General features: G+C 43.2%; 1 protein-coding gene across 2 annotated transcripts in view; it reads right to left on the bottom strand.

Moving 5' to 3' along the window:
- Nucleotides 1-361: 361 nt before the first annotated feature.
- The window catches only part of LOC141270519 (uncharacterized), a 248,884-nt gene continuing 234,292 nt past the window's right edge, over nt 362-14,953 (bottom strand). For both annotated transcript variants that reach the window (XM_073680547.1, XM_073680546.1), the window contains exons 2-7: nt 5,058-5,193; nt 4,749-4,928; nt 4,551-4,674; nt 4,373-4,467; nt 4,086-4,176; nt 362-3,099 (exon numbers count right to left, since the gene is read on the bottom strand). In XM_073680547.1, the coding sequence (XP_073536648.1) occupies nt 1,670-3,099; nt 4,086-4,176; nt 4,373-4,467; nt 4,551-4,674; nt 4,749-4,928; nt 5,058-5,138 (2,001 nt within the window). In that variant the 5' untranslated portion in view covers nt 5,139-5,193 and the 3' untranslated portion in view covers nt 362-1,669. The remainder of the gene's footprint in view (nt 3,100-4,085; nt 4,177-4,372; nt 4,468-4,550; nt 4,675-4,748; nt 4,929-5,057; nt 5,194-14,953) is intronic.

Here is a 14,953-nt window from a genome sequence, read left to right as displayed (position 1 = left end):
TGCTCATTTTGCAGGGTACTGTCCACTCTTTTTGATAAATTGTTTATGGCAATTTTCTGTTGTTATTTAGGGAACACATTATAAGCCACAAGAAATAAAAAGCAATTTCACAGCCACAAGACCTCGAATATGGGGCATACAGGAAAATATAGATTCACATTTCTATCATCTGTATGCCCATATTAGAGGTCTGAAAAGTCCCAGGGGGCGACAGATTCCCTTTAAGAGCACCATACATTTAAGTTCTTAACGAAAATGTATTGTTCTAAATTGCTTCCCTTTCATTGACAGGTGACTTTTATATTTGTTTTTGTTTAAATCAGATTTTTATTAACCATTTGCAACATTTTCCAGATTTTCATAGACCTACAGAAAAAACAAGCCCCTCCTTACTTTCCACCTCTCAAAAAAAAGAAGTCCACTATATATAGATCTGGCAAAAATTAAGAGACCACTGAACATTTTTCTATAGGAAAGCATGGAAGGACTGGTGGAAAGCATGGCAAGACGAATGAAAGCTGTGATTAAAAATCATGGTTAGTCCACCAAATATTGATTTCACAGTTAAAACATGAGTAATTTGAGGTCTGAAAGCACTGTGTCTTTTTTAGTATTTTGACGCTTTATCATTTGCTGCAAATAAATACATTTTTAGCTTTAAATTTCGGATACATGTTGTCAGTAGTTTATAGACTAAAACAACAGTGTACATTTTACTCAAAAATATACTTATAAAGAGAAAAATCAGAGAAACTGAAAATTTTGCAGTGGTCTCTTAATTTTTGCCAGTGCTGTATATACATATTCCAGCTTCAGACTATCATCAATAGGGCTGTAATTTTTACACTTTCGGACCTATCCCTTGATGATATACAGAACAGGTGGAATATTACAGCACTCAGAGACTTTGCAACAACACCTTTGTGGACAATTTTTTTTCTTACATAAATACATGTATTTCATGCTACAAATAATTTTTGCAATTGGGTTTCACTACAAAATTTTGCACCATTTTGCTTTTTCAGCCTTTTGTTTCTCTGTATATTTAATTCTAATGTAATTTGTGTCCATAAATCAGCTGGTAGGTGCTCAGTAAAACACAGATAAAAGAATTACCAACTTTCCTGTTAGATTGTCACAACGAGCTCACCGACAGATTCTCACCACTTTCTTTTGTTAGGGCACCTTTCCCCACACATTGCACAGCTATCCAGTCCTTATAATGGCTGCTGGTGGAGGGTCATGTGACCAGATCAGTCAATCAGATTACTCCAATTGTAAAACACTTCATATGGGAAAACTGCTTTTCTATTGGAGGAGACTGGTGTGATGATCTGGTTACATGACCCTCCACCAGTAGCCATTTTATTGACAGAAGTGCTGGTCAGGTCAAAAACTGCATTAACAAGAAAAAATTACCGACCTCTAACTGAGAACCCTTCAGTGAGCACGTTCTGAAGGTCTAACAAGAAAAGTCTGCAACTCTTTTAACCGTTTTTTTCTAAGCTCCTCTGTCATTCTAAGATTGTGCTCCATCAACCATCCGTAATAGGACCTGCAACCTCCTTTTGTTTGTTTTTAGCTTGTATTGGAAACTGAATTAGATGTGGGTGAAGGAGCTTTATATGGAGGTATGATGTATAAGATGATATGATTTGTGCATAAAATATCATGAACAGGAAAAGTTTTTTTCTTTGTGACATTTTTGATGGCCATTTAGAGCTGCCTTTTGGGTAAACCACTTCCCACATATAGTACATGACAGTGGCTTCTGCGCTATGTGAGTTTTTAGATGGTTCTTAAGGTTTGATTTCCTGGTAAAATATTTCTTGCATTCTGGGCATGAGAATGGCTTCTCCCCTGTGTGAGTTCTTTGATGTCTAAAAAGAGCTGAATTTTGGCTAAAACATTTCCCACATTCTGAACATGAAAATGGCTTTGCTCCTATGTGAATTCTCTGATGTCTAAAAAGAACTGATTTCTGGTTGAAACATTTTCCACATTCTGGACATGAAAATGGCTTCTCCCCGGAGTGAATATTTTGATGTGTAGCAAGAGATGTTTTATCTGTAAAAAGTTTCCCACATTCTAAACATGAAAATGGCTTCACTCCTGTATGAACCCACTGATGCTTAACAAGATTTGATTTAGAAGTATAACATTTCCCACATTCTGAACACGAGTATGGCTTTTCTCCTGTGTGAATTCCCTGATGTGAAACAAGACAAGATTTCTGGGTAAAACTTTTTCCACATTCGGAACATGAAAACGGCTTTGCGCCTGTGTGAATTCTCTGATGTCTAAAAAGATCTGATTTCTCGCGAAAACATTTCCCACATTCTTCACAAGAAAACGGCTTTGCCCCTGTGTGATTTTTCTTATGTTTAAGAAGGTATGATTTCCAGGTAAAAGACTTTCCACATTCTGAACATGAAAATGGTTTTGCCCCGGTGTGAGTATTTTGATGCTTAGCAAGAGATGACTTATCGGTAAAAAGTGCGCCACATTCTGAACATGAAAATGGCTTCACCCCTGTGTGAACCCATTGATGTCTAGCAAGACTTGCTTTATTATTGTAATGTTTCCCACATTCTGAACATGAATATGGCTTTGCACCTGTGTGAATTCTTTGATGTATAACAAGACCCCATTTCTGCTTAAAACATTTTCCACAGTGTGAACATGAATATGGCTTCTCCCCTGTGTGAATTCTCTGATGTCTAAAAAGATCTGATTTATCTCTAAAAGATTTCCCACATTCTTCACAGGAATATGGCTTCTCCCTTGTGTGACTTTTCTTATGTTTAAGAAGTTTTGATTTCCAGTCAAAAGATTTTCCACATTCTGAGCATGAAAATGGTTTCTTCCCTATGTGACCTCTTTGATTTATGACTCTTCTGCTACTTTTATTTTTCGTAACATTCTGCGATGAATCTGACGATAGGACCCATTCAAAAGGATGACATGATAGGTCTTTACTGTTTAAGTCTATATTTGGAATTATGAGATGCTCTTCATATGTATCTTGTGTGAGACCACGATCATCTGCTTTATAATCTAAAGATAGCCAATGTCCCTCTGAGTTCCTGGTACAGTCATCTGCAAAGAATAAAAAGGAATATTATCACCTAAAATTTATACTGATGTTTTATAACATTTAGATCTTAAATGTCAGTATAAATTATAAGACAAGCAGCAAAATGTGATTAATAACTAAGACAGTGATGTAAAACAAATCACAATCTAACAGTAAACCTGAAAACAAGCACCGGAGGATGATGCTAGGCTTCATGCTACTTGCTTAAAGGCTTTTTTTTTCTGTGAAGTCATCCTCTTCATAGGTTCATGTTCCAGTGTTGGCTGTTGTGAAGATCTGAGGTTGTGGGTTGCATTAATCACCTAGGCAGGTTAACGATGCAATTATTTTTTTTCTTCAGTCTACGGTCTTACAGCAACTCGGGGAAGATGGCCACAATGAGATGCCCCCAGTCCAAAAGATCCCAACCTGGAAAAAAGACTGCCCCCGTACAAGGCAATACCCACTGTCTCCCAATTGTTGTATCTCCCACAGGTATAGTCTGCAGTCACAGCCTATGCGCCTCCAAAAGATGGATACCATGACAGCTGCATGTGCATCCAGGTCCAGCCTCTTCAAAGTTAGTTGTGCACTGGTGGAGGTATTTTCCTGAGGCCGAGCCCCTCACCTGGGACTGCATGTGAGACCCACTGTGGTAACAGCTCCACTAGGTCTACTATCCCCATCCACATAATGGAACTAGTGGCTGGGTGAACAATAGTTTCTCAGGGGCCTCATTTAAACCAATGAAAGTAATGGAATGATTGCTTTACCTGATTACCAATCTCATGTCTGGTAGGTAGGAGGGTGCATTCTCCGGGCTGTAAGCTCTGGCCGGAATAGGTTTCACTGCAACAGAAGGACTTCCAATGCCCAAAGTCATGGGGACAGTTTTGGTATAGCAGGAGAAAAGTGACTGCTTGATTGCTTTATCAGTGGTATAGTCTGGCCATATTACAAACAGCCAAAATAATCTTTGACTTCTCTGCATTTAGTGGTCACTACTCACCTGGGTAGTCATATGTACGAATCTCCTCTTTACACCATTCATCACCTCTCACATATGTCTCTGTAGTATTAATATGGGTCAGATCTTCACTCTGAAACAAATATTGTAAAAGTCTCAGACAAACGGAGAAGTCACATCTATGATCAGCTTTAATCTTGCCATCTCCACCGTTCTCATTACACAAGTATACAACATAATACTGGTGGATAAAATAAGACTGAGCACAAGACCTTCACAGCTGCCTACACATCATAGGGGAGATCTCATGACACCTTCTCTCCATCTACCTGATAATCCTGAGAAACATTGGGATTTTCTTGTTTACAGGCCTGTATGAGATGTTGGGGACATCTCTCTGGTGTTGTCCTCTTTCTGGATAGAACTGGAGAAAACACATACAGGGACTGAATTCATTCTTTACATACAGATAATTATAGGCTGTGAGTATTTAATCCTGTCTATTACCTGGTGATGTGAGGGGCCGTGGAACCTCCATCATGACGTCCTTGTACAGATCTTTGTGTCCTTCTAAATACTCCCACTCCTCCATGGAGAAATAGACGGCAACATCTTGACACCTTATAGGAACCTGACACGAACAATGATACAGTCATCCCCCCGATCCCTTCATAGCGTTACTGTATAATGTCCCAGCATTGTCACCTCTCGAGTCAGCAGCTCAAACATCTTGTATGTGAGTTCTAGGATCTTCTGGTCATTGATGTCCTCATGTATCACGGGGTGAGGTGGAAGTACCATGATTGGGCTCAGGGGTCTTCCCCATCCCTCAGACACAGGGGCCTGACAGCGCTCACTAGAGGTCTTCTTCACTACTGTGTAGTCCTGGTTATGGAGAGACACATTAATAAATCTCACTACAGGCATTTCCAGAGTCCTCACCTCTCCAGTTCTGTCCATCTTTTATTCCCATAGATAAGAATGATGTAATGTGACGTCATCAGAAACTCTCACCTCTCCAGTAAGCCGGAAGAGGATCTCTAGGGTGAGGTGTAATATCCTCTCCGCTATCTTGTCCCTGATCCTATTCATCATTGACGAGTCAGTAAGGTTATATAGATCAATTATTAGTATCCTTTATGGTAAGAACCTAAAAATGGAAAAAACATGAACAAATGTAAAAAAAAAAAAAAATAAAATACCTATGTGCTATCAGTTGAGGTCAATGTGTTCAAGAAAAAGTCTTTTTCTGGGAACGTATGGAGGGCAGGGTGGACCACTAAATACAAAATAATAATAAATAGGGTGCTTCATCATGTAAAGTATAAAGTGATGCATGAAAGAAGAGAGAAAAGACAATACATAGGCGATGAGCATATCTAATGGATAATAAAAGTAAATATTTGTATTAACCCCCTTTACCCCCAGAGGTGGTTTGCACATTAATGACCAGGACAATTTTTACAATTCTGACTACTGTCACTTTATGAGGAATAACTCTGGAACGCTTCAACGAGTCCCACCGCTTCTGAGAATGCTTTTTCGTGACATATTGTACTTCATACTAGTGGTAAAATTTCTTCGATATAACTAGCGTTTATTAGTGAAAAAATGGGAAATTTGGCAAAAATTAAGAAAATTTTGCAATTTTCAAACTTTGAATTTTCATGCCCTTAAATCAGAGAGATATGTCACATAAAATAGTTAATAAATAACATTTCCCACATGTCTACTTTACATCAGCACAATTTTGGAACCAAAATTTTTTTTGTTAGGAAGTTATAAAGGTTCAAAGTTGACCAGCGATTTCTCATTTTTCCAACAAAATTTACAAAACCAATTTTAAGGAAGCACTTAACATTTGAAGTGACTTTGAGGGGCCTTTATGACAGAAAACATCCAAAAGTGACACCATTCTAAAAACTGCACCCCTCAAGATGCTCAAAATCACAATCAAGAAGTTTATTAACCCTTTAGATGCTTCACAGGAATTTTTGGAATGTGGAAGAAAAAAATGAACATTTAACTTTTTTCACAAAAATGTTAATTTAGACCCCATTTTTTTTTTTGCAAGGGTAACTGGAAAAAATGGACCCCAAAATTTGTTGTGCAATACCTTCTGAGCATGCTGATAACCCATATGTGGAGGAAAAACACTGTTTGGGTGCACAGCAGGGCTCGGAAGGGAAGGAACGCCATTTGACTTGTTGAATGTAAAATTTGCCTGAATTGTTAGAGGACACCATGTCGCGTTTGAAGAGCCCCTGATGTGCCTAAACAGTGGAAGCACTTGCGCTCAACACTAGTCGCCATATCGTCATCATTTTTTATTTCATAGAATCATAGAATGGTAGAGTTGGAAGGGACCTCCTGGGTCATCTGGTCCAACCCCCTGCTCAAAGCAGGAGGTTTATTTCTTTACTTTTGAAAAAATCCCAGCACAACACTAACCCTAGAGTTTATTTTTTACGCCGTTCCTTGTGCGGTATAAGTGATTAGACGACTTTATTCTTCGGGTCGGTGCGATTACAGCAATACCAGATTCATATCGGGTTTTTATGATTGACAGCTGTCACACACTAAAAGATGCTTTTTTTTGCAAAGACTAGCTTTTGCAATCATTTTTCCATATTTTGGCAGACAGAGTCATGTAAGGGCTTGTTTTTTGCGGGACAAGTTGACGTTTTTATTGGTACCATTTTCAGGCAACAATTCAGGAATTTTTGGGGTTTTTTTTATGCCGTTCTGTGTAAAATACGTAAAATTGATAAGGCAGCTTTATTCTTCGGGTCAGTACGATTACAGCGGTACCACATTTATATTGTTTTTTGTGTTTTGGCACTTTTACACAATAAAAAATTATAGAAAAAAGATTTATTTTTTGTATCGCTTTATTCTGAGAGCTATAACTTTTTTATTTTTCGGCTGATGGACCTCTATGGCGGCTTGTTTTTTGCCGGATAAGATGACGTTTTCAGCGGTACCATTTTTATTTATGTCAAAGAAAATATTAAGAATCGCTCCACAGCTTGTTGGACTAACAGGAAAAGGAGGTTATCCCCCAGGAAGACAGCCTATCTAGCCGCTGTCACCTGTGAGGTTGGGGCCCCATTGTCACTTCTGGCTACCTCCAGCCAGGAGTCCAACACCTGTCCGGTGTCACTGAGTGGCCCCCCAGAGAAGCCCATCTCCAAACCCCTGAAAGAGAGGGTGTTATGGGATCCAGGAAGGGTGGCCCATAAGGTAGGCTTAAGGGGCAATCTGTAAATCGGCCCCTACACCACCTCAAAAAGGGGGAGATGTCATAGAAGATATTAAGAATCGCTCTCTGCCTCTGAAATCCCTCTCACTCATCCCCCCTCCCCTATCTTACTCACAAGGAGAAGAGCTTACAATCTACGGAGCTGCCTCTATGAAAATGTCAGCACACACAAGCGGTGGCAAACTCAATTCTCCAGGCTAATTACCATACAAATGGAGCTCTTAGTAGAATAGACCTGTGATGAATAGACACCCGAACATATGGACCAGAGATTGAAAGAAATAGGAAACCGCTCATTAAGCCTCAAAGGAAATCTACCTCACCCCACACATCCCCATTTGCACGTGTTCAATCTGCTGTCTCGCAGGCACCGACATGAAATATCGGAAGTTCTATCATTCCGATTGTGATGGAACACATATTTTTAGCGGTAGGGTTAGCTAAGGAACAATACATCTATTTTTCCGTATCTGTACGCCCCACCGATGAGCTATAAAGCAAAAGTACAAAAATAAAAGACAGCAGCCATGTCATGTCTGTTCTCTAAAGAAAGGTAAATTCGCAATAAAAAATATGGTATCACTTGCGAACTTCTGTGATCAACCAGTGAGAAGTTATCGCAGAAATTAGAGATTTTAATAAAACAATGAAGGGCAGAGACCAGTCACGTGAGGTTATCACAGGGGAGTGTGTGGGCAGGGCCCCCCTTTGGCATAAAAGATCCAGATCAAGATGGGTTCATACTCATGCTGGGAGTTACACATTTTGTAAGCACAGGTCCCGTTCCATAACGGCAAAGAATTGAAGTGCTTCCCTCCAGCTAAACTGTATCGTCTCTGTGATCTGTCTAATAAGTTTCTTCTATTAATCCCTTTTATTTTATGTAATTGCATATGCTGTATTATATTGTCCCCCTTTGTAAAATCTTTTGTATATTGTTTCATAAACACTGCCTCACTTTGGATTAAATATAAAATGTAATAGTACTGTTTCTTCTATTCTGTAATCGTTCCTACCCCGAAGCCATACGCTACCTATAAGGCGTCCAATCGGCCAGAACTGATTGGTGGTGGCAGCGAATAATCTTAATTGGGTTATCGTGAAGCAGTGGCAGTGATCGTACGGGGGTGTATACACATATTCAATGCGTTGGAATTCGTAGGTGTGTACGCCATACGCTCCCTGCTCACTTGCCGATAACTACGTAGTGAGTAATCGTGATCGTGCTTGTGCCGAATCCCAGACAAATTGGTGGCAGAGGCGGGATATTGTATGATCCTGCCGGTGTTGTCCCTGACAATTTACATTCGTCTTTTTAGTCGCGTTTTATTCCATTTATTGTTTGGCGGCATAATGATAAAGCATCGTTTTTTGCTTCGTTTTTTTTTTTTTTTTTAACAGTGTTCACTAAAGGGGTTAACTAGTGGGATAGTTTTGTTCCGGACGTGGCAATACTAAATATGTGTACTCTTATTGGTTTGTTTTTTTTCCACAGTATTTATGTGTACAGTATATATATATTTTTGGATTTTTTTTTCATTTTTTTATATTTTTACAAAAGATTTTTTATTTTTTTATTTTTTTCACTTTCTGACACTTTTTTTTACTTTTACAATTTGTTCCACTATGGGACTTTCATTTTTTTCAGGCTGATCACTTGCATAGCATAGAGGTGCAGTAGCTATGCTGCTTGTCAGCGCTGCACAGGCAGAATTTACTTTGATCGTGCACTGCGCATGATCAATGTAACTTTCTTCTGTCTGGTGACCCTGGTGTCATGACGACATCGGCTCACCATGACAACTACCGGGACCCGACACAGACAGCGCAGGACACCAGAGAGGAGGTAAGTAAGTCACACTTACCTCCCCTTGCTCCCGGAATGCTGCGATCGACAGTGCGGCACTGCTCCTGGCACATAGCACCGGGTGTCAGCTGTGAGAATCAGCTGACACCGGGCGGCAATCACCCCACACTGCTTGTGTGTGGACGCGAACGCAGTGCGCATAATAGTACGTACCTGGTCCAATAGGCCCAGGTCAGTACGACGTAGTATTACTGAGCACGTCAGAAAGAGGTTAAACACCATAGAAAATACACCTTAAAACACTTAAAAGAAAACCTGTACTTCCATAAATTACACCCCATAGGTCCGTGTTATGACACAGCTTCTAATCTTAATCAGCCAGACGTCTAAATTTGTTAAGCCAAGAGAAATGCACTATTGTGTTTGTATTGACTTGTAAATATATGTGTATTTCTGTGGCTGGTCAAGAAAGACAAACCAGTATTTGTATAACCCTGAATGTTGTTTTCTCTTGCTTGTGAAACAATGATGCTTGTTACTATGCTAATTGCATATTATATATTAATGAGCTACCTGCTATACCAACTATGTAAATTGATTAGCTCAAACAATGAGACCTGATTGAACCCTGCTCCTTTACATGAAACTCCTAATACCTGAAATACATTTAATATAACATCAGGTGAACCCCACATATCTTGAACTATACTGTATATGATTATATGTCAGGTGGGTCATTTGTATCAAAACAGAAAAAAGGGGGTGCATGGTATTATATGTGAAAAAGAAGAAAGGGATTTGGTCAGAATTTGAACCTTATGAAGGCCTCAAAAGGTAGGGTTGGCACTGGAGCCAGGAGACCGGTAACAGCGGAGATCCAGGTACTGGTGCGGCAGAGAGAAGGGCCAGCTGTGGTCACACACAGACACAAAGAGCTTACCGCCCAGGGCTCCGTGCTCGCCAGCTGTTGCGCTGCTGCTGGTGGGGACCCGATCTTCTCTGGAAGGGTGCCACTGTCGTCTTGAGAGGTGCTGGGCCTGCGACGTGGAGAGTCCTGCTGGAGCCGCCTCGGCCGCCCTGTCCCTGCCACCAGAACAGCCGCCATCTTGCTAAACCTGCACTTCTCATATAGAGACAATGAAGCAGGAGCTTCAAATAGACTGCATCTCTATTATCTTATTTTGAATAGATTTAAACACTTCTCCCTTACTCTGTATTTTTATCTAACACCTAATGAGAGCCACAGATCTCTAACCCCTGTGATGCAGTGACCGGGATCGTATACGAGGGACGTTATACAGTACAGACCAAAAGTTTGGACACACCTTCTCAATTAAAGATTTTTCTGTATTTTCATGACTATGAAAATTGTACATTCACACTGAAGGCATCAAAACTATGAATTAACACATGTGGAATTATATACTTAAGAAAAAAGTGTGAAACTACTGAAAATATGTCTTATATTCTAGGTTCTTCAAAGTAGCCACCTTTTGTTCTGATGACTGCTTTGCACACTCTTGGCATTCTCTTGATGAGCTTCGAGAGGTAGTCACCGGAAATGGTCTTCCAACAATCCTGAAGGAGTTCCCAGAAATGCTTAGCACATGTTGGCCCTTTTGCCTTCACTCTGCGGTCCAGCTCACCCCAAACCATCTCGATTGGGTTCAGGTCTGGTGACTGTGGAGGCCAGGTCATCTGGCGTAGCACCTCATCACTCTCCTTCTTGTTCAAATAGCCTGTACACAGCCTGGAGGTATGTTTGGGGTCATTGTCTTGTTGATAAATAAATGATAGTCCAACTAAACGCAAACCGGATGGAATAGCATGCCGCTGCAAGATGTTGTGGTAGCCATGCTGGTTCAGTATGCCTTAAATTTTAAATAAATCCCCAACAGTGTCACCAGCAAAGCACCCCCACACCATCACACCTCCTCCTCCATGCTTCACGGTGGGAACCAGGCATGTAGAGTCCATCCGTTCACCTTTTCTGCGTCGCACAAAGACACGGTGGTTGGAACCAAAGATCTCAAATTTGGACTCATCAGACCAAAGCACAGATTTCCACTGGTCTAATGTCCATTCCTTGTGTTCTTTAGCCCAAACAAGTCTCTTCTGCTTGTTGCCTGTCCTTAGCATTGGTTTCCTAGCAGCTATTTTACCATGAAGGCCTGCTGCACAAAGTCTCCTCTTAACAGTTGTTGTAGAGATGTGTCCGCTGCTTGAACTCTGTGTGGCATTGACCTGGTCTCTAATGTGAGCTGCTGTTAACCTGCAATTTCTGAGGCTGGTGACTCAGATAAACTTATCCTCAGAAGCAGAAGTGACTCTTGGTCTTCCTTTCCTGGGATGGTCCTCATGTGAGCCAGTTTTTTTGTAGCGCTTCATGGTTTTTGCAACTGCACTTGGGGACACATTCAAAGTTTGCTCAATTTTTCGGACTGACTGACCTTCATTTCTTAAAGTAATGATGGCCACTCGTTTTTCTTTACTTAGCTGCTTTATTCTTGCCATAATACAAATTCTAACAGTCTATTCAGTAGGACTATCAGCTGTGTATCCACCTAACTTCTGCACAACACAACTGATGGTCCCAACCCCATTTATAAGGCAAGAAATCGCACTTATTAAACCTGACAGGGCACACCTGTGAAGTGAAAACCATTTCCGGTGACTACCTCTGGAAGCTCATCAAGAGAATGCCAAGAGTGTGCAAAGCAGTCATCAAAGCAAAAGGTGGCTACTTTGAAGAACCTAGAATATAAGACATATTTTCAGTTGTTTCACACTTTTTTTTAAGTATATAATTCCACATGTGTTAATTCATAGTTTTGATGCCTTCAGTGTGAATGTACAATTTTCAAAGTCATGAAAATACAGAAAAATCTTTGAATGAGAAGGTGTGTCCAAACTTTTGGTCTGTACTGTATATCTCCCAAAATGTGTACAGAGACCTATTAAATCCATTGAAGTGCATTGCAGTCACAGACACAGCTGCAGCTGCAATGCAGGAATGAAGGTGCGCAATGACCTGGTCAGACTACCTGGCTAAGGCAGATTAAGTAAAACCCGGCAGGGCCTTCATTTCTTGGAGGAGGTCACAGGAGGCAGTGGGGCGGACTCCTCCCTCCAACCCGAGTTTTCCAGTGGCAGTTGCCACAGGTCCTTTAAAATCCCTGCGCTAAGGGTTAGTGTTGTTCTATGTTGGAACCTGCTAGGAACATAGCAGGAAAGCTCAGCAGGATTGAGTGTGGCTGAACCACCGCCTGGGAAGGCTCTGAGCGGCCCGGCGCGGCCGTTGTCCCCGACAGCCGTTGTTTATGGACTCATGTTAACCCGGCTGCGAACCGGAGGACTTTCTGTTTACCCGTGAGTTGCTGAATAAAAGCTGTTTATGTTGGACTTGCTTGGGTCACTGCTTCAGTTACTGCACGGTGTGAACACCGCCTCCTTACAGTTTGGTGGAGAATGCGGGCATAGTGACTGAGGCATACCCCCACCGGCAGTTGCATGACCACAATCCGACCTGCCACCTTTCAGTTCCACCCCATGGACAAAATGGAGGAGCTGTTAAAGCAGCTGGTACTTACCCAGCAGCAGCAGCAACTGCAGTCTCAGCGGCAACAGCAGGAGCAGTACCAGAGTCTCCAACGGCAACAGCAGGAACGGGAACAGCAGCATAATCAACAGCAGCAGCTACTGTACCAGCAGCAGCAAAAAACAAAAGAACTGTTGCTGCAACAGATTGCTGCCCTGCGGGAGATGCCGACGGCACCAGCCCCTGAACGTCGTGAGGCCCGGGACAAGGTTCGCTCAGCGTTGAGGAAGATGGGACCGGAGGACGTCTTGGAAGCTTTCCTGACCATTTATGAGCGCACAGCGGAGCAGGAAAACCAACCAGCCGGCCAGTGGGCAGAAGTGGTGGCTCCGTTTCTGGTCGGCGATGCCCAAAAGGCCTACTTCGACCTCAGTCGGGAGGACGCCCAGGACTACCAGAGGCTCAAAGGTGAGATCCTTGCCCGACTAGGGGTCAATACATACGTGAGGGCTCAGCGTGTATTTTCATGGGCCTATGTGGAGATCCGACCCGCCCGGTCTCAGGCTTATGACCTCCTGCAGCTGGTAAAGAAGTGGCTCCAGCCTGAGACTTTGTCTCCAGCCCAGATGGTGGAGAGGGTGGTGGTTGACCAGCTGGTAAGGACTCTGCCGGCCGCTATCCAACGTTGGGTAGGGCAAGGGGACCCCGGCACCCTCGACCAGGTAGTCAGTCTGATCGAGAGCTACTCGGCCACTCAGGACTTCATTCGAGACTCTGCCCCATCTCGGCTGTCACGCCGATCCCTGCCAACCCAGGAGTCGGGAAAGGGGGTCACGTCTCTCTGCTGGGGACAATCAGCACCGTACCCGTGCTGAAGGGGAACCTCGGAGAGAGAGTGGCAAGAGACCGATTCCCTCCCAAACTGTCATAAGGCCTAACAGTACCTCCACCCTTAGGTGCTGGCGGTGTCAGGGGCCGGGACATGTGGTTGCTAATTGTTCCCCGACTACGGAACCCATGGACTGCAGATATAACCGCCGGGTCTCAATGTACGCCCAGACCGCCTGCACTGCGAGCGCCGACACCCCGGACAGTGAACCCCAACTGTGCCAGGTACTGGTTAATGGGTACCCCACGGAGGCCCTCCTGGACTCAGGGAGCCTCGTGACTCTGGTACATGGGTCGCTGGTGGCAGGAGACAACCCCAGTGGATGGCCAGTCGGGGTTGTGTGTATCCATGGGGACCTCCGAGAGTTCCCAACTGCGGAGGTAGTTTTTTCCATGCCATGTGGAGATATAAAACATGTGGTGGGGGTGGTAAAAACTCTTACCTATGGGACTGTGTTGGGAAGAGACTTGCCCCTGTTCTGGACTCTGCGGAAAAACAAAATCCGCTCTCTCCCGGTAAAATGTATTACAGGTGCTGTACCCGACGAACCTGCCGTAGGGGTGTCCAACCTAGGGACAGAGTGTGACCCCGATAGGTTTCCCTTAGAGGTGCTGGCAGGAGAGGTCGAGGAGACCCCATCGATCTCCGAGCTCCCAGGACACGTTTGGGACGGCTCAGCTACAGGATCCCACCCTGACTTAGGCGCGGGAAAGGGTGGTAGAGGTAAACGGCTTAGCCCAACAGCCCGGTGCAGATACTGAATTTCCCCGCATGGTAGTCAACGGTGAGTTGCTCTATAGGATAGATAAGATCAGGGACGAGGTTGTGGAGCAGTTGGTGGTACCTCAGTCGTACCGTCGGGTGGTTCTAGATTTGGCACACACACACCTGCTGGGTGGACACTAAAGACGCAAGAACGTATCTTGCAGCGGTTCTTTTGGCCTGGGGTTTACGTGGAGGTCAAAAGGTACTGCGAATCCTGCCCCGAATGTCAGTTGACCACACCCACCACAAGTTTCCGTAGCCCATTGGTACCCCTGCCAGTGATAGAGGTACCTTTTGAACGGATTGCAATAGACTTTGTAGGACCCATTGTAAAATCCGCCCGTGGCCACCAACATATACTGGTGGTCGTCGACTATGCCATCTGGTACCCGGAGGCTATACCACTACGCCACACCTCGGCAAAACTGATTGCACGGGAGCTGTTTGCCATGTTCTGTCGCCTTAGACTACCTAAGGAGATCCTGACGGATCAGGGAACCCCTTTTATGTCCAAAGTGACAAGGGAACTGTGCAAATTGCTAAAAATTAAAACAATTGCGCACCTTGGTGTACCACCCTCAAACCGACGGGCTAGTAGAACGGTTCAATAAAACCCTCAAATCCATGTTAAAAAAGGTGGTTTGTAAGG

This window comes from Phyllobates terribilis, unplaced genomic scaffold, assembly GCF_046119375.1.
Source record: "Phyllobates terribilis strain yellow unplaced genomic scaffold, ASM4611937v1 Scaffold_5__5_contigs__length_657084704, whole genome shotgun sequence".
NCBI classification, from domain to species: domain Eukaryota; kingdom Metazoa; phylum Chordata; class Amphibia; order Anura; family Dendrobatidae; genus Phyllobates; species Phyllobates terribilis.
This window is presented reverse-complemented; position numbering and strand designations above follow the sequence as displayed.